General features: G+C 44.4%; 2 protein-coding genes across 5 annotated transcripts; one reads left to right on the top strand and one right to left on the bottom strand.

Annotated features, from left to right (window-relative positions):
- Positions 1 to 1,860: 1,860 nt before the first annotated feature.
- Positions 1,861 to 24,726, bottom strand: LOC142771961 (uncharacterized). 4 transcript variants are annotated; one of them, XM_075873976.1, is made up of 5 exons: positions 24,220 to 24,726; positions 15,140 to 15,232; positions 10,234 to 10,355; positions 8,631 to 8,846; positions 1,861 to 2,898 (listed from the first exon to the last, which is right to left on the bottom strand). In XM_075873976.1, exons 3-5 carry the CDS (start codon positions 10,314 to 10,316, stop codon positions 2,745 to 2,747), a joined length of 453 nt encoding a protein of 150 aa, XP_075730091.1. In that variant the 5' UTR covers positions 10,317 to 10,355; positions 15,140 to 15,232; positions 24,220 to 24,726; the 3' UTR covers positions 1,861 to 2,744. The 4 variants fall into 4 exon arrangements, with proteins under 4 accessions (XP_075730091.1, XP_075730092.1, XP_075730089.1 ...); XM_075873977.1 differs by lacking the exon at positions 15,140 to 15,232; XM_075873974.1 differs by lacking the exons at positions 15,140 to 15,232; positions 24,220 to 24,726 and adding an exon at positions 13,041 to 13,208.
- On the top strand, positions 13,295 to 22,042 carry Exd2 (Exonuclease 3'-5' domain-containing 2). Its single transcript, XM_075873973.1, has 3 exons — positions 13,295 to 14,555; positions 18,734 to 18,975; positions 21,328 to 22,042. The coding sequence occupies exons 1-3, from the start codon at positions 13,638 to 13,640 to the stop codon at positions 21,953 to 21,955; spliced, it is 1,788 nt and encodes a 595-aa protein (XP_075730088.1). The 5' UTR covers positions 13,295 to 13,637; the 3' UTR covers positions 21,956 to 22,042.
- Positions 24,727 to 25,666: the final 940 nt, after the last annotated feature.

Raw genomic sequence — 25,666 nt, 5'->3', positions numbered from 1 at the left:
TCGGAGCAAGACACGCACTGCAGTTAACTTGCAGTGAGTTATAATGCTTGTTTTCGAAGTATAGTAATGTTATCGTCCAAATAAAGCTGTGGAATTCGAAATTGCTTTATAACAAATGTAATTTGCTTCCTTATTGTTGTAAAGCTGTGAGGTTGCTTCATTTTAACGATATCAATGAATGCTTTAAAATTGCTAATTTACAATATATTCCTATAGAAAACATGCTAAACCTGGTTTGACAATGTCTGTGTGCGAGCCATGGTTTAATGCCATAAAAGCCACGTGTAGATCACCAAATAGTATGATATGTTTTGTTTTCATCAATTTTTTGCCAAAAATGCTGTTTGCTGTAAGGTATAAGAGATGAAAACAATGTACAATATACTGTGCGTTGCAGGGTGTGGCCTGTAAATGAGGTAGCTATTGAATAATTCAAAACGATACATGAAAATATGGTAGGCAATCGCAGTTTAAGAGCGAAGCTTCTAAAGCTGTGGGTTTGTCCATGCATGTCTGTGACCGGTTCGTAACCACCTAGTTGTACGACTCACTTAGCATGTGGTGCTAGTGTGAGTGACACACAATCAGATGCACGGACGGAAGTATGCTTTGCCCCATGATGAGTGGAACGAAGCGTTCGTCCTTCTGTGCTATGCTGTGCTCCGTGGATATGCTGGACGGATGGAAGCACGGATAAACACTTCGCTCCACACATCATCATTCACTCCGTGGATATGCTGTGATTTTTTTCTTTTCTCTTTTTCCAGCCAGCTGGCAAATGGCAAACTGTTTTTACACTTTTGTGGAATGCACACAACACACAGGCACATGAAAAGGTCATGCGACTTAGGTGCGGGTGTTTCACATCTTTAACCTACATAAATAGTTAGTGATTAGTTCAAAACGACGCTAATGAAGGTGTTAACACGGCTTGCGTCGACGGTATTTTTCTGCTGCGGGCAACTCCAGCTGCTAATGTCACTTTAAGAATGGAGACTAGAGACTAGATATCTAAGACCTTCACACTCCCGATGAAAAAACTCTGTTTTTCTTTCATGTTGTTTGAGTCCCACTCGCTTTGACGCAACAAACTTTGTATGAAGCGCGCAACACTAGTTGGCTGGCCGTCGTGGCTATAGGCGGCTTGCGGAGAGGGCATTGTAACGGTGTGCTCCGCGGTTGTTTTCACCCTAAGCAGCGGTGGGGGGCGCGCATCGAGGAAACGTCACGAATTTTATTATAACGCTCCCCTAGCGCACGTCCGCACTAAATCAAACAATTGCCTTCCACCAATGACACGCACCATATGTGACATCACTTATATCATAACATCTCTCATCTTTCATTATCAACTACAGAGGTGCCACCATCTAGCTTTATAACATCTCGCATCTATTCATCAACTACAAGTACCATCATCTACTGAACACTCCAAGTACCACCATCTAGTCTTATAACATCTCGCATCAACTATTGACATCTAGTGAACACTGCAAGAACTAAACTAGAGGTGGCTACCTACTACTACAACTTCTACATACCTCAGGGGAAGTACAGACCCACGCCTTAAAGAGCTTGACAAAACCTTGAGTGTTATCAGCTGGTTTTTGTGACCACGTGCCTGTGCATATGTGCGAGTCGCCGTGAATAAAGATTAGTTACGAGTCTTCATGTTCCTCATGTTCCTTTTGTGTCCCAAGTTTTCTGCGCCATTAACTACGGGGATTTTACGTCACCTTTTCATCTTTCACTATGCTCGTCCGCTCTGTTACAAGGGACTAGGCACGCCAATGCTAAACGCAAGAAGGGCCAACTAAGGGGCCCACACTCCGAGCAGAAGCAGCCACACAGAAGCAGGAAAAAGAAGTTGAAAAGATTTTTATTCGTACTGACGACCTGCACATAACTCTCACCAGAGGGATCCGCACACCGAAGTTGCCACCATGAGGGATTGAAAAAATTGTAGTAAAGCTAGAAAAGGTTGTCTAAGGTGTTCTCTTTGGCGCACAGGAAGTCACCCACCCAGCACATCCTTTCGCTGCTCGGCTGTGGGGGGGGGGTCTCGCTTGCTTTTTTTTTTTCATACAAGGCATGTCACACACAACTGCAAGCATACAGTCAACTATATTCCTATAACACATTCACCTGGCTTCTGAAACATCACTGCTAGACTAACGACTGTTGTAAAAACGAGACTGGACACAACCGCATGCCGTGCCGAGGGGATTCGGAGGTTTGATAGCAAAGTAGTGCAACAGCTGCCTGCACACAAACCATCCGTGTGAACTTACTCTGGAACATTGCAGCACATTGTATCCAGTCCACATCAAGAGTTTGATCTTAGCAAACAGTCTTTTGCAGTTTGTCATGCACAAAAAAAGAACACTCTCGATAAGCGCACACCTCCAAACTAACACACTCCTCAACTTACAAAAGAAACTACCACAGACGAGTGTGCACTTGCCTTCACCGAACTGTACAAAAGATGGGCAGGGCCCACTTATCACAAAGGAGGAGAGGACGAACGTTTTTTGCTCTATGACAGTAAAAGCAAGCACGTAAGAAACCTGTATCACGAAATATGGGGTAAGATATAAGGGGGCGCGATGGTCTTTCTACGTCTGCGGCCTTATTTTGCTTACGGTTTATTGCCTCGGCACGAATTCACACCCTCAAGATAATAAAAAAACGGAGGTCAACTCCGTCTCGCTTTCGGGCTGTGCGTCATAATACCGCCGACGCTGTTACGTGTACATCATTTCAGCCATGAGGGACATCTTCCTCGGGATGTAGACAAGGTTGTCAAAATAACCCGCGAGCTCGTCGACGGTCGTGTCATCCATCCTCGCCTGCTGCGAGCACGTCAGGTCTGAACCAGGTGGCGTTTTGACAGCAGAACTGCAAAGGAATCCCAAATGCGCTTATGAAGCTTTGCCAGTACCTCCATGACACATTTACAATATTGGCCACTACCAACTAAAAAGCCACCTAATTATCGCTTGTTCAGAACAGCCATCCTCAAGGGCGTCTTGCAACACTTCTCCAAGCAATAAGCAAATGACCTCACTACTAAAGATCTACATTCTAGTATGATCGCAAAAATTTGTCATATTTGTCAAGTATGAGAGGGAGTTACAGAATTTGTTGCACGCTTCAAGCCCTTTTTCTCTTCTTTTGTTGTGATGGGTGCACTGGAAGCTACAAGGGCAAGATATGACAAAGGAGCAAGAAGTTATGTCGGCTTGAATCAACGCCCTGAGCGTTCTTTCTTTTTTCTTTGAGCGTGTCCGCTCACGCAAGTCTAGCCAAGTTCGGCAAGTAGCTAGTGTGTGAGGCATTGTCTTGTGTCAGCTTGATTGAGGAACGATAACCAAATCTATACAGTTCATTGTCACGCAAAATCAAGTGGCTAAACACCAATCGATATCTGGCAAGGAGTCCTGCTCACGAGGTGCGTAAGACAGACAAAATGCGTGATGGCAACTGTACGGGGGTTCAGGAAACAATGATGTGCATCAGTGAGAAGTGCAGTAGCCGGCTCCTAAGCAAGTGATCGACTGAGGAACGAAGTGTTGGAAATAGCCTGGGTGTAGTCCACAGCATGTGGCTTCACATACGAGGATAGGGGAAAAGAGAACAATAAGCACACTGCTTAGTTTGATCGTAAAATATGAGCAGAAGTACTGTGATGAAAGAAATGATCTATTGTGCTCGAAACAGAGAAATGATTAATACTCTAGATGCTATATGATGATTTGCCGATGGCCATGTCCTTCCCTCTGTTGACCTCGTCGGACTTGTCAATAATTTGCAGACAGAAGATGGAGCAAATTCTAGCAGTCACCTGTTCGTTAACAGGTCATCAACCGCTGGAGCGTGCTGCGGCTGCTTCTTGTCCATCTCCTAAGCAGAGCTTAAAAGACCCGTACCACTTTCACTGCTGCCATATTTGGCTCGCAATCACAGGAGCTATGACTAGCTTTGACTAACAACCATCAGCATTTTCTGGCTGCATTTTAATGGTGTTACAGGGCACCTTTAAAGGGACACTAAAGTCAAATAACAATTTATGTCAGCGTGAAAGCTCAATGTATGACAACATCTAAAACAACATTATCAGCAGTGCCCTACTTATTGAGAAATACATGCGCCGTAGTAGGACATTCTCAAAATGACACCTATGATGTCAGACGAATCGCCTACAATTAATCATAATCAATCTAGGTGCACTTAATAAAAAACCTTCAGTGCATCAAGAGACGCAATAAAATGCTGCTTGTTCGTTTCTGTTTGATTCATAGAAAAAAGAACCGCCAGACGTTACTATGCGGAATGGCGCCAGTGGTTCAAAAATACAATTTTCAGTGGTTAAACTGGACAGGTCGTGCCATCTAGCAAGGCGCAGTTGAACCAAAACACGTCTGCCATCTCAGAGCCAATAGAGGGAAATTGATCAATGGCCGTTGTTGCTACTGTGGTTCTCGCTGCTTTCGTTCTGTCTACTAGTGTCCGCGACCCAGTAAAGCCGGGCAACGTTGTGCACGGCAACAGTGTTGTGAGTCGGTCCGCATATTGAGGCGGGTAATTTGAAGTGCACTAACCCGATGCAAGCCAGTAAAATGTGATTTTACTTCAAAATAAGCCCTTCCTTGGCACAAATGTTACACTACAAGGTTTCTGGATTGATATTTCAACAATCAACGTCGACTTAATAATTGGCTTTAGCGTCCCTTTAAACATTACCTCCGACAAAAGTTTCAAAACAGAGAGAGCCTGACTCCGAATATTATAGACACAGCCAATCCTATTCATAACAAACTCAAAAGTGCTGTGATAAGTAGTCATCATATAAGAAGCACTTTGTACATGAACTTGCTTTTCAAAAGGCACACTTGGCAACCAAACCACTTTTTTTTTTTGCGTATGTTTCTCGAAAAGTGCTAACAACTCCTTCCATGACCTGCAAAAGGCCTTTGCACATGTTAAGGGACGTCCGCTGTATGCTCAAGAGCATATCAAACCGCCTTTTTGAACTGAATCGACACTGTTTCGCTGGAGCACAGTACTGAGGTGGAAGCGATCATCTCTGGCTGGTTGTGTGCAGCGTCGCTTACTTGGCTGTCACCGTCACATGCCGGGTCCGCTGCAGTCTTGAGTGACGCATATGTGCGTTCTTTGTGCATCTTTCACTCCAGATTGTGCACAGCGAGTATAGCCTGTTCGTGAAACGCAACGAAGACTAGCATTTTTCAAGCAACGCAAGCTGCCTCGCATAACGCAGCAGTGGCAAACTTGTGTACAGCAGCACGATGCACTTGTACCACTGTCATTGCGAGCAGTTTATACCACACTTGCAGCCGAGCAGACATTTGCAGATGACTGTGATAAGGTTACTGGCGACAAGTCAAAATGGCGTGTTCTTCGCCGGCCATCACCTTAACTTCGCTCTTTTCTGATGCTTATTCATCAAGGCACCATCGCAACCGCACGGAGGTCGCTATGATTGTTTAACCAGTCTTCGACGTTACCAAAAGGCAGACCACTTGAGCCACATTGCGGCATAGGCGAGTTGAGCGTTGAAGTGAACTTTTCTCGTTGGCGGTCATAACTTCAAAGAACGGCATGAGAAAAGTTTGCCGAGACTAAGTAGGTCGGATGTCTTCACGCTGTATCTTGTGTCCTTTATAATTTTTTTTCCTCGATGCCATCATTCCAGTGAAGAAACGCTCGACATGTGGGCGACCTCGCTTGGAAGGTGCAAAATTTGCGTGCGGTCCTCGCCGTGCTCTACAATATCTTCGCCATAAGTAAACTGCAGCGGCGTACACACAATACACTTTTTTAGTGCTTTAAAATGCCTGTTTCAATTTCTTCTTTTGCTTCGTAGGCTCTATATTCTTACCCTACGAAGAAATGTTCATTGTAAAAGTAGGAGGCCTTAATAAACATTTGCTCAATGTGGACACAGTTTCAATGGGTTACATAAGAAAATCACAAGTACACTGAAATATGGTCGTTATAATCAACAGATCGTAACATCTGGGATTGTTTCAAGTGGTTTCGACTTTATAGAGAAGCCTCCTTGCAAAGCTAGCAAAGATAGCTGTTCTTAATCAAAGAAAAGTAAAATCCTGATACAGCCTGCCAGAAGCGACACAAGGAATGACTCCTCCTTGCAACCTATGAGATAAGGGGGATACCGCGAGATGTCGTTACATGCCCACACTTTCTTGCGGTCAAAGTGAGCTGTGTGTAAGCTGCACCAGGACTGCGAAGTCTGAATTAGGTGCAGAGCTGGGCAGCCTTTATTTCTTCTCAGTTTTCTTTTTCCTTCTTCCTCTTTCTTTTTCTCCTATTCAGTTTTTTCCTGTTGTTTTCGCTCTCATTATTTCTATTTATTTCTTCCTCTGTGTGCTTCATTCTTTTTCTTGTTCTTTCTATTCTTCCCATTTTTACTGTATTTCTTGCTTGCTTCCTCTTTTTTTTTTTTTTTTTAAGAAGAAAGTCTTTTATGCCTGGGTCCACTACAACTCCACTGACGTATTTCCGTCATAGATCGAATGTAAGATATGAACAAATTTCAGAGAAAGAAAAGTGTTCAGTTGTGGAGCATCGAACTAGCGACCTCTCATTCCACAGCATGCGGCACCAACCAGTTGGCCACGGAACGTAAAGTTGTTAAACCTGCTGCCGGAAAGTCATTTATACAAACCTTACACCGATCTTCAGAGCTCGGTAACTTCAGCACGCTTTTGTCATCAGTAGCTAGATGGCGCTCTGGTCTCGCTTTGAGCACGCCCTCAAGGCCATAGCCTGTAGCGAAACGCTGCCTCTATGGAGCATGGTCTCTCCTGCGCGCGTGCTTATGGGACTCTTGATTAAGGAGAGCACGAAGGTCACTTTGCTTGTAGCCACGGCTGCATTTACAAAAAAAGGAGCTCGCTGCTCGCACACGAAGAAGTAAGAATTGCAGCAGTTCTTCGCACTTGTCCTGTGTATACCTTTGCGTTTGTTTCATGTCTTTTTTTTTTTTTTGCAGTTTAAACAGCGTGCTTTAAGCGTCAATTGTGACAGTTCACACACGTCCTGTGTATCCTAATTTTGCGCATGCTTTCTGCAGGAGGTGCACGCCGCAAGTTGTTCTTTGCGTGATTTTGCAATTTGTTGCTGTAGCATTTATTCCTTCGCCCCTGTAGTGAAACAATGGACAATAAACGCTCAACTACCTCTGTGAAGGCACGTTTTACTTTTTGTGCTGTACCAATTCCTAGACAGAGGGATCAGCTACGTTGCTTATCTATTTTTATGCTTGTTCTGCTAGTGTCACTACAAGCAACAACAGCATACGGCAACCTGGGTCCATAAAGCACTCTACATTTATCATAATCAAGGCGCTCGAAGAACAAGAGGAAGAGGACTTTTCCTTGGTGCCAGCATACCCTCACTCACTATTTTTAGAACCCTAGAAAGAGATGAATACTTCTAGGCACTCGAAGAAGAGGGGGAAGAAGACTATTTCTTGGTGCTAGCGCACGCCAACTTATTATTAAAAGCTTAGAAGAAGATGAGGAAGAATACTTCAAGGCACTCGAAAAAAAAGATGAATACTTCTCTGTGGCGCTAGTACGTGCTCACTTATTATCAGAACCCTAGAAGGAGATGAGAAAGAATACTTCAAGGCACTCAAAGAGGAGGAAGAATACTTCTCCGTGGTGCTACCACGTGCTCACTTATTTCAATATCTCTAGAAGGAGATGAAGAATACTTCTAGGCACTCGAAGAAGAGGGGGAAGAAGACTTCTTTGTGGTGCTAGCACACACTAACTTATTATCAAAGGCCTAGAAGAAGATGAGGAAGAATACTAGAAGAATACTAGAAGAAGTGGAGGAAGAATACTTCTCAGCGGTGCTAGCATGCACTCAATTATTATCAGAACCCTAGAAGGAGATGAGTGCTCAAGGCACTCAAAGAAGAGAGGGAAGACTTCTCCGTGGTGTAAGTGCACGCTCAGTTATTATCAAAACTCTGGAAAGAGATGAGAAATAATACTTCAAAGCACTCGAAGAAGAGGGGGACAAAGACTTTGCAGTGGTGCTAGCGCACGCTCACTTATTATCAAAACCCTAGAAGGAGATAAGAAAGAATACTTTAAAGAACATTAAAAGGAGCAGAAGAATACTTCTCCGTGGTGGTAGCGTGCCTCAATTATTATCGGAACCCTTGAAGAAGATGAGGAATCATACCTCAAGGCATTCGAAAAAGAGGGGAAAGAAGAGTTCTCCGTGGTGCTAGTGTGCGCTCACTTATTATCAAAACCCTAGAAGGAGCCATAATCAAGGCACTCGAAGAAGAGGAAGAATAATTCTCTTTGGTGCTAGCATGTGCTTACTTATTGGAACCCCAGAAGGAGATGAAGGATACTTCAGGGCCATCGAAGAAGAGCAAGAAGACTTCCCCTAGGGCAGAGTGCATGCTCCTTTATGAAGCCATTAGATGGTTACTTTGAAGAGTGTACCATAACCCCTTTATTCTTTAGCCTTAGATGCATGTCCATGGTACTACAACGATAGATACAGCTGGATGTGGACCTAGCGAAAGACAAAACTTGCAGAAAGCATGTGCAACTCACCAGACATTCTTGGGAGGGCAGGCAGGCAAGGCTTTTAGCCTTGCCTGCTGCAGCTGCTCGGAGACGGCAGCCACCTTCTGCTCCGTGCTGCTGGTGTCGGGGGAACTCATGGACGTGGATCGTGCTCGGAACTTGCGGACCGGGGCAGAAAGGTGGTTGTAGTGGTGATGGTGGTGGTGGTGCTTCTGATGCCCCGAGGCCACTCGCCGCCCTTCACTGTGTGGTGTGAAAATGTAACAGTCATGATTCAATCCAACCTCGATATAACCAACACAGCTATAAAAATCAGCCATACAAAAAGAAAATACATGTGCCGAAACCAATCAAAATGCTCACATCAACTCACTGAGGTGACAGGTTCCAATGATGTCTGCTAGAATTCTTTCTTGGCAAGAGCAAATTACATTGGTTTTTGGCTCTTAACGAAGTCTTATTAGCTACAAAATTGACAAAACTTTTGTTGATCTAGTGAAGACAAAACAGGTAAAAAATTGTGATATTTACGTTACATTTGACATTTGGGCCCCATTTAATTGGGACATTCAAGATTTTAACCGGCATTTACTTTTGACCTCTTCAACTGGCTACAGTAGTAGAGTTTTCTGTGCACTCATGCATTGCCATACATTCGTCTGGGCACTGCCCATGCGGTGCCGCACATTTGGCTGAGCTGACCATGACATGAGTGCATGCCACCGTGGTGATCGACAATGGAACTTGGTGCAATCCCACTAGCCCACACGTGCTGGCAAACGACGCGGCAATGTTCTATCTGTGGATGCGTAATTTACAACTGGCACTGCTGCAGAACATGGCTGGACGGGACAGAAAACGTGTGTGAGCAATAGAGGGTCGGCCTGTGCTTCAAGGATTACACTAGACACTGAAACCGATGCGAAAATTACTGTAACTGTTGTAGAGTTGATACAAAACATGCAGCACACCACCTGGAGCAAAAACGTGCACCCGCTGGACACACAGAGTCTCGCAGGCATCTCTCATTGCTTGGTTTTTCGTTGTTCATGCTCTTACTCCCAGCTCTTATCCCCAACAACAAGCTCGAAATTGCAATCTGCTAAATGGCATGACGCTGCTGTTGGGGATACGAGTTTTGGGGTTCACACATTCGTCTGGCCTGTAGCAGAGCATGAAACTTGAGCGCCGTTTGACAAAACTTCTTTTCCACCGCCTCGGTGGCAGCGCAGCTCGGCCGCAGAAGCCATTTCTATTCCAATAAAAGACCTGTCACAGCAGAACCGATTGCCATGAAGTGGTTAAAGCGCAATTTATCGGCCTAAAATGATGCACTGTTTTCACTCGTGTCCCTTGAAGGCATGAAAAAAGTAACAACACTATATCTAGCTACTGATGCACCATTCTACCATTGATCAAGTGATTGAGAGTTGAAGGCTCCTGCACAATGTTTTTATTAACGCTGGTAGGCATTCTGCAATAAACTATGGGATTACTTTAACAGACACAGGCAGGCATAAAAAAAAAGGTGGGGGAGAGGGGGCATCCAGCACAGCTCGTACAAAATCGCATTGCTGAAGCTTCTTAATGTGCTCACAGTCGAGCACAACAGGGCAGCGGCGTTCCGTACCTGTTGAAATTGACCCTCAACTTCTTGAATGCAGTCTGCAGGTCATCAACAGCTGGAGCGTGCTGCGGCTGCTTCGTGTCCATCTCCTAAACATGCCTCGACTCTTTACAGACTGCCAACTACTGCAAGACAGCCAAAAAGTTTTGAGTTACTCAGTGACAGAAGTGATTGGAGCGAGTTTGAAGCAGGAAAAGTACTGTTTCAGAGCAGCTGTTGGCATTTTAGGAACAGATACAGAATTTTCCATACGCCAATAGGAGTTCAAAGCATCGTCAAAGCATCTTGTTTATTATTATTTATTACGAAATATAGTTCAGATTGCAATGAATGCAAATTTCAAGATGCAAACAATTAAAAAGATGGCTTCTTGTCAAAATTAGGTGGTAAAATGAGCTATATGTTTAAAATACTAGTATTTGTATCAGAAACCAAATTTAACTGGTAAAGCTGAACACTACATTTTAGAACTAACCCCGCTCCCGCATAACTGCTGCCAAATAAGCAGTAGGTAATCGGTACGAGATGAAAGCAATCCTATTCATTTTCACATTTCATCCTACTAGCCTGCAAGTCTCGCTAAAAAAAAAAAAAACTGCCAAATGAGCTATATGCTTAATATAGCTAGTAACATAAATGAGATCAGAGTCAATAATGCTGCACACTAGTAACATACTGGGATGCTAGTATATATTCTTTTCAGCATCTTCTTTAGGACATAGATGATGGTGAAACAGTAAAAATTCATCATTATAATTGTCTCAGTGCCACTTCGGAGCAGCACTGGAGAATTACTAACCAAAATTGCTGCTTGGAGCAGCATTTCTCTTTCAGAACATTTTGGAGCTACTAGAGCAGCACTTCCATCACTGAGTTACTGAACAAGTGTAACAAAACATGCACCTGTGTGGCCAGGGTACTTTTAATGTGTGTGATGGGCAGAATGGTGTTACTTTATACTGGAGGTCATATCCCAACTATCGTGCTTAGCATGTGAATTTCTGAATGAACAGGTGACAACTAGTGTCCTTATCGGGCATATTTATTAACAATGGCTATTGTTGGCTTAGCGGCTACTAAGGTAAGCCGCTTGATTAGAAAGGCAGCTTTGTGATTATCACACTTAGTCCACATTCGAAGAAAGAAAAGTGTTCGGGGAGTATTTCTGCCATGCAACTGTGATTGTCATTTATGTACATGCCCCCCCCCCCCCCCTCCATGTTATCCCAGTAGTCCCAGCAGTTCCCCCGACATGGACAGCAAGTGCCATCAGCATGCCATGGCATTCTTTACAGGAAAGTGTTCAAAACAAATTTTTTAAAACATATAAAGATGAGCAAGCCACATACTATATTTCTCTGGCAAAATACTCCACTATTACTTGATCATTACTAGTGGGTCAGTTTAAATACATTAAACTGCATTGCCTTGTGGCATTCAGTAATCAAAATGCAGTGTAAACAATACACAAGACAGCAGAGAACTGTTCCGTCATTTTCCCTTGGCAATCTTGCATGATATTTGTTATTCAGTCAGGTCCAACCGAGTCACCTACAGGGGCGAAGGAATGCAGATGCAATCTTCTAGATACCTCGCATGCTTCTGCACTCATTGCCTTTTTTTTTTCCACATTGAAACTCTAGACGGAGGTGCACACTGAACAAAAACAGCAATGGCAAAAAATTGGGTGTAATAAAATGCATTTGAGCATGTACCCTCTCATATAAAACATAGGCAACCACCAGAACCGATTCAGCGTGAATTATTTTGTCCTTTCCAGTGGTCAACTTCATACTGGGGATAGTTCCATGAGGAGGGTAGGCGACACAGCAACTAACTATGATGCAAAGATCAGCAAACAATGGTTCCCACAAAATTGCACATACTGTAGCTATGACTGTTTACGCGAGATTACAACAGAAGCCGTGTATGACAAACAGATGTGTACAAGACTACGTGCATACAGCGAAGCACTTCTTGCTTAGATGTATTACGCAGCACGTGTTTCTGTCGTGCAACTAGATTCGGTATTAGCGTAGGCGCCTCTGGCATAACGCCAAGTGCTCGGTTAATTGGAAAAGATTGAAACAGGGGCCGCATTTTGAGACGATAACTTTCGGCGAAGTTGTCGCTTTTGGATGACGTAGAAACAAAGGTCAAAGCGGCTAGTAACCCACTAAAACAACCTGCCGGCGTGCACTGAGACATCTCCGAAAAGCGATCGCCTAAGAACATGCGCCCAGCACGCTGCCCACTCAATCAGAGTACGATTCGTGAGAGGTGCTGTCAATCGACAAAACTGAGCGTCGCCCTCGTGTTATAGCACAGGTTTCTTTTCCCAAGCCGAGCTCGGCGCTACGCGACTAAGCGCGCGGAAGTAAAATTGCGCGCGAACAGTAAGCGCAAATTCACGCGTATTTTCATCTCTAATCCTACCAAATTTGAGAGGCATTCGATACACGTGATAGAAGTGTCGGGTGCTCGACGCGCGCGGAATTGCGGCTCGGCTGCGGACGACAAAGAATTAGGTCACTTCCTGAGGAGTCGAGGTAGAGCGAGCCTGAACGCGACAAAGCCGAATTTTACAAAACCAAAACAGTAACTCACGGCGACGCGGCTGAAACCAGCGCAAACACGAGAGAAGAACACCGTCGGTTTGTGGACGCAAAAAGAACTCCGCTGGCATGCACAGCTAAATTTCACTAGTCATTGCCCCTAGAAATGCGCGAGCCAAGTCGCGCGCCGCGCCGTGACGTCTATTCTTTGCTTCTTCTTCGCTTTAGTGATACCATCGAAGACGAAGTACTGACCGTATTAGAAGTATCTTCCGTCCTCCGTCTCTCGTTACGAATAGGTATCGATAAATATAAAGCTGTGCAAGTGGACAACTTTCTGGCGCAAAGTTAGCTTTTACCTACGCGGACGACTTTGTCGCAAGACAAGCATATGGCCATTTCTATCCCATGATGCAACGCGCGTTGTTGATTTTTCAGCAATCTCATGCTCCGAAAGAAGAGACGATTACGTAACGGTTTCCGTTTATTGTGTGTTTCAAAATACTACACTTGCCACTTGTTAATTGTGTTTTTGTTTTGTTGTGAATATGTTCACGAATAGATTTTTTACGTGTGATTAGGTAATTTAATGACACTACCTCAAGGGGGAATTGACGTACTGCTTATCTGTTCATTCACTCTGTTCATTTGTCTAGGCTATGCCACCTCCGCCTCTGACACGTGCTTTCTGTTTCTGTTGTCACGGTTGAAATCATCACGTTGTGAATAGCCACTTGTCATCTGATTCGCTAAAATGCTGCTACGGACTGCCGACGGTGATGGTGCCCGTTTGTATCAGGGTGCCCTGTAAAACAGAGTGGTCGCGCCTCAACCATCGCCCTCGCTTCCACGATGGGCATCGATGGCCCGCACAAGTTTATCGCTCTCGCTGCAGGTGCTGCCGCGTTCGTCGGGCTAGGCGCGTACATGTTCGAAAAGAAGCTCTACAAGTACCTCCGGCGCAAGTCTGCCCCGAATGTCGTTGTGTGTTCCTCGCTCGAGGACTTCGAAAGAGTGGAAGCTCTCTTCCTGGAGCTGTGTCGCCAGTCTGGTATTCTGGGGCTCGACTGCGAGTGGTTGCCTTATGCAAAGAAGGGGACGAACAATAAGGTCGCCCTGCTTCAGCTGGCCCCCACGAGAGACTTCAGCGTGCTTCTGAGGCTGTGTAAAATGCTGTCAGACGATGACGCCTCGGTGCTTCCGGAATCGCTGAGGGCCGTGTTGGACGACGAGTCCATCGTCAAGTTGGGCGTCGCCGTGTGCAACGACGCCTCCAAGCTTCGCCGCGAGTACGGACTGTCCGTTCGCGGTTGCCTCGACCTCAGATACGTGTTGACTTACTTTCCGGAGCTTCGGCACTACCCGGCCGCTGGGCTGAAGAAGCAGGCGCTCGCAATCCTGGGGGCGCGCATAGGCGACACCAGGATGCTCGCCTGCAGCAACTGGGAAGCCGACACCCTCAGCGAGGCGCAGGTCGACTACGCGGCGACCGACGTCTTATTCTCCGTGCAGATCTTCGAGCAGATCGTACGCGACAGGTTGACGCTGTTCTCGTTCAGGCCCGGCTGGTATCGCCGGCTCTGGGCCCAAACCTTGGACGCCTGCGGAGGGCTGCTGGACCTACCTTTCTCCGACGACCGGTGCAACCGAATGTCCACGTCGAAGGCCGCCAACGGATCGAACCATTCGGGCGCGACGCCCAAGAAACTGGGCTGTTTCCGATCCTACATGACGCGCAAGACGCCGCTGTACGACAACTGCATGTTGCTGGTATAGTCCACATTATTCTAATGCGCAATTCTTGCTTGTAGAGATATCCAAGACTAGAGTAGCCAACATTCCAAGACAGCTCTTCCTACTGTTCACATATGGTTCTAGTAAACGACTAGAGGAAGTTAGCAGAAGTCTGCGTGGCTCACTTCAAGACTAATGTGAGTTCGTTAATTATATCTTGTGCAAAAGGTGCGCAGGCGGTATGCATATGTGCGTTTGGCCTTCGTCAACTGTCAAGTTAGAGGCGTGCTTGATAATTGCCCCTTATGCTCCTAAAGGGGTCCTTCAGCACTTGTTGGAGTTGTGATAAAATACGCTTCACGAACCGCATGCCAGTTTATGATGGAATAGCCTCAGTATTGGCACATGACACTGCACAAACCGCACACCGGAAGATTTTTAGAATCCGTCGGGTACAAGTAGAACTAAGAAATTTGTCTCGCGCTTCAAGCGTTTCCCTCTCCTGTCGTACCATCGAGTGCGCTAAAAGCTACTCCGCGAGGGTAATGACAGGGGGGTATTATTCATTGGTGCACATCATGAGCTTGAGCACTTTGTTTTGTTTGAATGCACAGGCTTACCTTCAGCATGATAGTAAGCGAGGACACATGGCGGTAGCCATGGAAACAATGCAGCTTGATGCTCAAATCTGCCAACGGCCATGGACTTCAAGCCTAGAGAATCATTTGTAGAGAGAAGAGAAAATGATTTTTTAGCTTATGTTGCGAACTAATTTTATATTCCGGGCTGCGTAGTGTCTCATGTTTGGCTCGTGGGTTCTCAAGTGCCTTGAATACCGATGGGCCACATTTTCCGATCATGCTCAAAAAGTATTGCTGGCCCCCTTTAGAAGTTATGACATATTCTAGGGTTTCCCATTGCGAGACTAGAGTATGTTAGTGAGACATCTCATAGTGGGAGGCCGTAAAAGCTCTACACTACATCCCAAGGAAGATTTCTAAAAAAAATTTTAGAGCGTAAGCTCTTGCAACACATTATTGGAAGACCTGGTGAAGCCACAGTTTGCCACTGGTTTGTCTTGCAAACATGTTCTTTTTAGGTGGTGCCCATTTAGAAATAACGTAGTTCTAACGCGGTAGCGTTAAAGAGCTCCTTTGGCGAAAATTCCGGCGTCAGTGTCTTTGGCTGTGAACGAAAAATCTGAAAAATCATCATCTTTGCATGACCGACAAATCGGCCATCTTCGCATCACCTAAAAACCGAGAAAGAAAATAATAAAGAAATCTGGACCTGTGTAAGAATGGGACCCGGGTAGTTTGCGTGGCAAAAAGATGTTCTACCACACAGCCATGCCACTGCTTGCGAATACAGTGAAAATAATTTCCTCTGCTTGGAAATGCCGTGAAAGTAACTTTCATGCTTTACAAACACATGCGTCTTGTGTACATGTTTCACAATACAACATGACATACTGCCGTAATAATGCATGGGACAAGCGTACATTGCCATTGGTTGACAGAACATGGAATTATCGGGACTTCATAGTTTAGAGCCACTCACCCACTACAGTAGGCACACACACTGCAGCACCCATAAGGCCGCGTAGTGGGCTTATGGGTGCAGTATAACTGTATATAACTGCAGTATAACTCTATAACATAAATGTTTAGAATTCCCAGCACAAGCAACATACCAATATGAGTATTGGCATTGGTATAGCCAAGAAAATGGGGGGAAGGGGGTGAGGTGAAATAACACCCCTCTCCCTTTCGATATTTTTCAATTCTGCATGCCTCTATATACAGCCACACATGCATAAAGGATGTTTGAACCCTCCCAGAAAAATGTCCTGCAATGCCCCCGAGCTTGGATATCTCGGTCTGCAATAAAATTTGACTAGACTTTGGCGCTCCTTAACGAAAGTTGTAATGCAAGGGGCACATAGAGTATTATCTGTCCTGCAATAAATTGCCCATATTAAGCATGTAGGGCATGTGAGAAAAACACATTTTATGGCCAGTAATGTAGCAGATTCTTGACTTCGTTTACAAGGCATAACTTCCACTATAGCAGTTTGCTTTTATCCTACTTGGACCTCCTGGGATTCTTGAATTGCCCCGCCGCAATGGTCTAGTGGCTAAGGTACTCTGCTGCTGACCCGCAGGTCGCGGGATCGAATCCCGGCTACGGCGGGCTGCATTTCCGATAGAGGCGGAAATGTTGTAGGCCCGTGTACTCAGATTTGGGTGCACGTTAAAGAACGCCAGGTGGTCGAAATTTCTGGAGCCCTCCACTACGGCGTCTCTCATAATCATATGGTGGTTTTGGGACGTTAAACCCTACATACCATATCATCATCATGGGACTCTTGAATTTGCCGTTAAATCCAAGTACGCATGCGTCCTTGTGCATCTCATGCCCAGTAAAATGTGGCCAGCTCGGCACGGCATTGAACACGCACCCTTGTGATTGATGGGCAGTGAAATGGTATAGCCAATATGTCATCGCTGCAACTGCATTAGCGCAAACTAAACAGCTTAGGTTAGCTTCTTGACTAACAACAAGTGTGACACAGCAACTGGCTCACTGGTTTCCATCACTAGGCTTGTTCATAGCAGCTGATGTGACATAGCATTCCTGTTTAGTTGAGTAACGAGGTTCTCATGCTTATGTTAATAAGGCTGTTACTGGCACACTTCACTGAGACAATGGCCTAAACTTCAAAAGTATTTGCAAGCTATAGAAGTTGTATATGGCACTTAGCTGTACACATTTCGTGTTGAAAGTATAACAGGCTAAGAAAGTGTGCAGTTTCATAAATTGTAAGCACATGAAATGAAGCAACTAGCTCCTAAGGTACTCATTCAAAAGTTAATAAAAATATGCCATGTTTTGACAGCTTTAGAGATTTATAGACACTGATTTCAAAGTAAACCCTGGCAAGAAGTGTTTTGAAGGCTGAAATGGGACAAGAATCCATGGAAATTCGGAGACTTGAAGTGAGCAGACAGGGATTGTCACTTGCGTCAACATTGCAACAACGGGGCAGTCTCTGTTAATGTTGCGATCGCTTGCTGTAGCAACAACATAATCCACGTAGCGAAATTCACGTTCACTTGTAGAAACAGTGGTTTCTACAAGTCTTTGTCCAATCATATCTAAACTTGGAGGCTTGATGGTGCATAAAGGAAAAAAATCACCGCATGTCCTCGGAATGAATGATGAGTGGGGCAAAACATCCCTTCGTACATGAGCCCGTTCGTGCGTACGTCCGTGTATCAGTCCATCCTTACGTTCGTCCGTGTGCCTCTCCGTCCATCTAGTGAGCACTTCAAGTACCGCCATCTCGGTTCATTTATTTATCATAAATTCATCATATACAAGTACTGCCATCCGGCGGACAATTGAAGGCTTAAACGATAGTATGTACCACATTTCTTGTGTCGGCGCTTTCTTAACATTGAGAGTGTGATGACGCCGTTGCTATGTTTTTCGTAACATGTGGACATGCGGATATGTGTCCGAGGGCGAGTATGTGCCACAGGTTACGCACTACGGGGACGCACAAGCCACGCCATAAGAAGCCTCGCCCTTAAAACAAGCAGAGTTATGCCATGTGAATCTTCGAGCATGACTGCCCAACAGTGGAACATTGCATAGAGGCAAACTGCAGCAGCGCAACTTCTCTTTCGTTAAATTCATCATGAGCAATAGTGTACTGATGACGCCATCTCAGCAAGGCTGTAAGCTTAGTAGGCACATTGTTTTCATGTTAGCTGATGCGCATGCCTGGAAGTTATCGCAACTGCTTAGTCCAAGCATATCTCTGAAATCTTTCACCGTTCCGTGACCTCTTGTGTTGTGCATAAGAGCTGCAACTTGGAACAGCACCAAAGGTGCATAACGTTGGTAATTTCAAGCGTCTCTACTGGCAAGTGGCAACACCAGCACCTTTTATTTCGGTTTTGGCATAACATAAGCCATTTTTGCCAGCTTTCCATGATCCTTGTGCTCGTATTACAAATTGAAATTCCTGCTAGCAGGTACTTTTACATCAACACTGTCCAAGACTAAAATTCTAGATGGTACAAAATTTTTGTTGCAGTCAGCCTTGAATAACAACAGCAAATAGTGCAGGTTGTCGTCACTGTGGTGAAAAAACGAGACTCTGCTCCTGTACGTGCGCTTTCATCTCTCCACGCATTTACTCGCAGGCACCAGACGGCGAGCCACTCAGCAGCTGCAACTACAAGAAGGTCCAGTGGTATATTGACAAGGGCTTGGGGAGACTAGTTTCCCGCGGCGACGAGCCAGTGGCCGTGCAGCTAAACTTTGAGCCTTCCAACCGGCCAGTGCTTGACAGCCAATACTACACGCAAAACAAGGACAACTTGTGCGTCGTCTGCAACTCGAGGCAGTCTCTTGTCCGCAAGAATGTGGTCCCCCACGAGTACAGGTCAAGGGCGTTCAGTTACTCTTTATGATGTTCCTTCACAAGTATCTCTGCATGTGTTTTAGGCACCATAGTTGCCAGTTTCACTTGTAATAAGGGGATTTGGGATTTTCTTATTCACCGAGTCACCCATAGAATTTTCCTGTCACTCATTGCGTTTTCGAGGTCTGTTTGCATTTTTCCTGCAAACATAATTACTTTAATGTCGTCACATTCACTAACGACATGTTTGTCAATGACTTTGTTTAGTTGTTTATTGTAGTCAGCCACACTCTGCCAGAGTCAATAAGTAACAGTGTTTATGCACTGGTAAATGTGCTGTGGACAGAGTGATAGCTGCAATCGAGACTGTGTCAAAAATGTCAATGTTGTAACATTGTACTGTATGCTTTTTCATTCATTGTTGCACATACTTTTGTTGTACGATGCAACTAAAGTTAACTTTTTACAGTCCCTTTGTAATTGAGTGACTTTTTAAAATTTGAATTGAAGTAACTTGGCTTGTGCAAATAATGAATTCTGAACAAATAGTGATTCTGTCTGAATAATTTCAAATCAAATACAAATTGTATGTATCACATATTATAAAGAAAAATGAGCATATTTGTCATGACCCAACTAACCTGCACAATACATTTTTTTAACTGAAACGAGGCATGTGCAAGTGTTATAATTTTTGCCTCAGGAGAAGTGGAAACAACTTGAATAGCTGCAGGACTTGACATTCGGTAGAATACAAGTGAGAACTTGCAGAATAGCCTAAATTTTAAAATTTAGGGTCCTTATCGCATATAAGTCAGTAATAGCAAGCTTATAAACTTGGAAAAGGAAGGATCGATGTGAAGCTAATATGTTTGTTTAACCTTGAAGTGGGGCTTCGCGGCAGTGCGAAATTTTTTTGGAAAGGTGCGTTCACGGCATAGCATACATCAACTGCAGTGAAACCTCCTTTGCAAGGGATTGCATGTGGATTAATATATACATTTATTTGTTCTTTTGATATACTTTGAAATTTCCAATATTTTAAGTTTGAATTGAAGTAAATTCAAATACATTAATATTCTTTCAGTGAAAATGTTACCTTAAGATGTGTTTGACGTTCATTGTGCTACATTTCATGTGGTTCCGGATAAATAAAAAGAAGTAATTGTATTTGCTGTAGGCAGCAAGTTTAAACTGACTTTTTCATAGAACTGTTTAAAATTTTTGCCATTGCACACTTTGTAAGTACATCCGACAACTTGTTACTCAAAATGTTAAAGTGCAAAGTTTGTAGAGTGCATCTTGCTGGAGTTACTTTCAAGCAGACAGGATCTGATACATAGAGCTACAGCGGCAGAAAGTTTAGTTAGTTGTTGAGGATTCATTATAAAAGAAAGTATGACGTTTCTACGTGGTCAAAATGGACTGCTGTGTTAGAGACTAATGTAGCATATAAGGTCATTAACTGAAGATGTAATGTTTTGTACATTGTCAAGAGTGTAATCACCAGCCAAAATTGAATCAATGCTCAGTGTTATGGAGATGCAAGAATGAAAAAATGTCTAATGATTGTGGCTACTCATACCAGTAGTAGTGAGAAGATCTTCATGTCTAATGATTGTGGCTACTCGTACCAGTAGAAGTGAGAAGTGCATGCATGATTCAGCCCTCAATTAACTTGCATAATGAAGAAATAAAATGCCAGAACAGTTATCTGTGGCATGGACTCCTGTATGGGTCTGATTGATGGGTGGTGCTGCCATACTGGCGCACATGTCGATGGGCTTTTGTGTCTACTTACTTTTCCACACTTTGTTCGTTAATAGTGTCCATCTTGTATTGTTATCTTTTGTGTTTGTGTTTTCACTCATTACCATGTTCAAATTCATGCACTAGTTAACTGTGAGTGTAATGCAAATATTGTACTTGTAATGCAATGTTTTACATCGAAGGGGTGTAGTGTATATTTTGTGTGCTTACGTGCAGATTGCAAGATTGAGGTGTCATTTTTTACTGCACAGTTAGGAGTTGTGGACTGAAAACTGAAATTAAAAAAAAAAAAAATCGGTTTTAAGTATAGCAAACCTTGAGAAATTACAGATGCATGTTGCTGAAAAAAAAAAACTTTCCATCTTCGACCATGTTTTGCACGTGCCGCACTAAGTATATATCCACCTCTAGCGCCAGCCTTCTCATGACATTTTCACTAATATCTCTGAAAAGAGTAGGTGTCAGAGGCAGTGTGGCGTGTTATTATTGCTTTCTGAAAAAGGTACGCTTCTAAAGGCAGCTTTGAGATAATTAAGGTGCCTGCAAGTAAATGTAATTGCTGAAGCAGAGTATGAACTGAACAGCTTCTTTTGTTCTTTTCAGAAAATATTTCCCAGAGATCATGAAGAATCACATATCTCATGACATCCTGCTGCTGTGCCTCCGCTGTCACCAGATCAGTAACTTGAGGGACGGAGACCTTCGCAGAGCATTGGCAGAGGAATGCAATGCACCCATCGAGAGCGGCGCACTGGGAAAAGTGCTGGACGATGTCGAGCTGCGGAAAGTGCGCTCGGCCGGGCGTGCCTTGCGCAAGGCACGAGAATCGCTTCCGCAGGACAGGGTAGCACTTCTCGAGGAAGTCCTCAAGAAGCACTTCGGCGTTGACGAAGTCACCGACGACGTCATTAGGACAGCCTCGGAAATCGACACCAAGGTTTACAACGAGGAGTTCGTTCCACATGGCTTCAAGGTTGTGGAACACTACAAGAGCACGAGTGGACTGGTCACCTTCGAGATGAGGTGGAGGCAGCATTTTCTGGACACGATGAGGCCCCAGTTCATGCCGGCCTTGTGGTCTGTAGACCACCACAAGGAAGTGCTAGCGCTGAAGTACGCTCAAGGCAGGGCTAAAGATACGACATTATCGGAGGTCGGACTCACTCAGGAATTTGTAGACGATGTTCTAGAGAAGCTTTCTCTTACTCTAGAGGACTTGAAAAAAGACTGACGGCGGGAGGAGCATTGTGATTGTGAGGGACCAGTGTTGGGTGTCTCTTTTTTTGCAAATAAAGCAAACCACCCTTAAAAGCATGAATACTTTTTGAGTAAGTAATGTATATGCAAGTGGACAAGTCTTCACCAGGATAGCAACTGCCTTCATTAGCATTATTCTTACAAGCTTTTCACTCCCTCTCGCACCCTTGAAGGGGAAGAGTACGGAGGTGAGCTTGTGCACAGAAGCTTGTCCAGTTGGATGGATTGCCAGCTGACATATTTAACGTAATTCGTTGTATTTCTAGTACAAACTATGAAAAGAAAGGCAGCTGATCTTGCCTTTCCCTTCAACGTACCGAAATCTTCTCCCCCCTTCCTGTGAACATTGAACGTGTAAGTTTATTGGCTGCATGCTTTATGACTAAGCAGTTTCTGCATATAAAAGACCGAAGGCGAAGGAAATGTTGGGAGTTGGTGCTGCGATGCCCTATTCAATAAGTAGCCACTTGGCATGAAACAAACAATGTCATTCAGTGTCCCAAAATGCTTGCTCTATACGCATCACATTTACAAACAGTTTTTCGGCTGCTCCTCAGCAAATATATTGTAATATCGAGGTTTAGCTTAACAGGAGTGCATTTCGTAAGTCGGGACTCCTGACAGACTTATGTTCTGATTAAATATTACCGCCGCATGTGGGTGCAATGATACTTCAAGTCTCTAAGGAGTTTATACTTAAGCTTTTTAGAGCCACAAAACACTTCTTTATCTTTACTTCAATATAACGAACCTCAACATAGGCATACGCCAGATTCCCCTCTAATACGAGGGAAAAATATGATCGCACTGCCCCCCAACCCACCCCATGGTCGGCAGAGTTTTAAGGTGCCGGTTCCACTACCTCCATCTTGCCAATAGTTCGAAAAAAGACACCAAATAATGCAACTTATCTACGCTTACAAAAAGCGAGAAAATCGCGTACGCAAGTACAATCAGCGTTGCCTCGTGTGTCTCTTGTGTGTCGCGTGTTGCAACCGAAATCGGCCGAGGAAAAGCAAGGAGCACATATGCGGATGGCGGCTTTCACCTTCAGTTGGCCAACTGTTGGCGTCGTTTCAACGACACAACGAAATGTGCCCCAGTGACAGCTGGCAGACTAAAACCGGAGTCATCATGAACATCATCAGCCTGACTAAGTCCACTGCAGGACAAAGGCCTCTCCCATGTTCCGCCAGTTAACCCGGTCTTGTGCTTGCTGCTGCCAATTTATACCCGCAAACTTCTTAATCTCATCTGCCCACCTAACCTTCTGTTTCCCCCTAACCTGCATGCCTTCTCTCAGAATCCAGTTAGTTACCCTTAATGACCAGCGGTTATCCTGTCTACGCGCTACATGCCCGGCCCATGTCCATTTCCTCTTCTTGATTTCAACTATGATATCCTTAACCCCCGTTTGTTCCCTAATCCACTCTGCTCACTTCTTGTCTCTTATGGTTACACCTACCATTTTTCTTTCCATTGCTCGCTGCGTCGTACTCAATTTAAGCTGAACCCTCTTTGTAAGTCTCCAGGTTTCTGCTCCGTAGCTAAGTACCGGCAAGATACAGCTGTTATATACCTTCCTCTTGAGGGATAGTGGCAATCTACTTGTCATAATTTGAGAGTGCTTGTCAAATGTGCTCTACCCCATTCTTATTCTTCTAGTTACTTCAGTCTCGTGGTTCGGCTCCGCAGTTATTACCTGCCCTAAGTAGACATAATCTTTTACAACTTGAAGTGCGCTATTATCTATCTCGAAGTGCTGCTCTTTTCCGACGTTGTTTTACATTACTTTATCTGCAGATTAATTTTAAGACACACCTTTCTGCTCTCCTTGTCTAACTCCGTAATCATAGGTTGCAATTTCTCCCCTGAGTTACTCAGCAATGCTATGTCATCAGCGAAGCGCAGGTTACGAAGGTACTCTTCATTAACTTTTATCTCTAACTTCCCATTCTAGGCTTCTGAAAACCTCCTGTAAGCACGCAGTAAATAGCATTGGGGAGATGGGGCCCCCTTGCCTTACACCCTTCTTGATTCATATTCTGTTGCTTTCTTTATGAAGCAATATAGTAGCAAAACCGGAGTAGTTTCACTTAAATGTAAACACACGCATGTAAACACATACACAAACACACACTCTCTCCGTCTCTCTCACTCAGGCCCATGGAATAACGATTGAACATAACATGAACCAAACGCTTTGAAGCGTTTGAGTGCACTGGCATGGCCACTAACCTTCTTTTGATGTGGTGGCCTTGGCAGTGGCTTGATGAAACTCCGCGCGAGCGCGTCTTGTTTTTTGCTGGCATATTTCGCACCTTTGGAAAATAATTACAGTGGCTTAGCTCGGTTATACGTAGCGTGAGCAACGGACTAGCGAGCGATATCGCACGATTCAAGCAGCAGCGCAATAGTTGCACGTCACTCCAGGAACTTCCAGGCCTTCGGCGCATCAGCTGTGCGCTGCGTTACGTCACTGCTCCTCGCACTTGCACAGAACTGCTCAACGTAATCTAAGCCAAACCGCTGAATCTTGGCCAATGTAGATTACGCTACAAAAACAGCCAGGCACATTTTAGCACAAGATAACTTTAGGATCCTAGGGATATTTGCGAAATTTCACCCTCTCCAACTACTATAAAAGCGTTAGCTAAATAAAGTGCATTTTGATGATTAGCTGAACACATGACGTCCACTAATATAGAGGAGTTGGAACCTTCCAGAGCACATGGTTTTTCTTAAGCTATTTATCGGAATTACGTGGAACACCTAGTATATTTGATCACGTGGGATGATCCATGAATTGGTTCACACTGTTTCCTGTCTTGCTTTCACCATCCTTGTGATACTGCCTTAATTATGGTAAACTAGGCTCCCACGAAGTGTTCCAGTTTATATAATTTTATATAAAACAAACATGCTTGCATAAACATTTAGAAGGAGGTCCCAGAGCATTTGGCTGAAAGGGGACCTGCTGTCATAAATTGTGTTAAATATGTACAAGTAAAATACAGCTCTGCCAACAATGTGGAATAAGTTATACAAATAAATGAAATGAGGATTAAACATAGTCAAATTTTAACAATCATAAGTACAACAAAAATTGTTTAGAACATTAAAAAATAGAGAAAAAACCTGAAAAAAATGTTGACTAAGTGACAAAGGAAATTTATTTTATTTTGCCAACAGTCGATTTTCAAATGCGACGGAATCGCACAAACACAAAGATTAGCGAGTAGCAGCAAAATCGGGTACAGCATCATGCTTATAATTGGGGGGCACACGAGGGGCTTATGCATTTTCTTAAATAGGGGATTATGACAGCACCCACATAAAAACCACACCTCTGACCCCATGCCCATAGGTTGTACATATGTGTTTGCCTATATTATAGTATAACATCTGCCCGCATAGGTGTGCGCACAAGGAGGGCAGGGTGGGCACCCCTCCCCCCCCATTCGTTTTTTGAGAGTCAGTGCACGAAGTCCACCCCGTACTATGGTGCCTAGAATAGTCTAGGCACTGTGCCTGTACGATGAATTGATAGGGAGAAGGACACTGCGATTAACCCTTGATCTCCTCTTGAAGGGGATCCCTCCGCACGTGTATGTCCGCTGCCGACGCCGGCAATGCTGAGGTGGTCAATGAGAGTAACGTGGCACCCGGTGGTCACTCAAGGGTG

The sequence above is a fragment of the Rhipicephalus microplus genome, chromosome 9, assembly GCF_043290135.1.
Source record: "Rhipicephalus microplus isolate Deutch F79 chromosome 9, USDA_Rmic, whole genome shotgun sequence".
Classification (NCBI taxonomy): Eukaryota; Metazoa; Arthropoda; class Arachnida; order Ixodida; family Ixodidae; genus Rhipicephalus; species Rhipicephalus microplus.
This window is presented reverse-complemented; position numbering and strand designations above follow the sequence as displayed.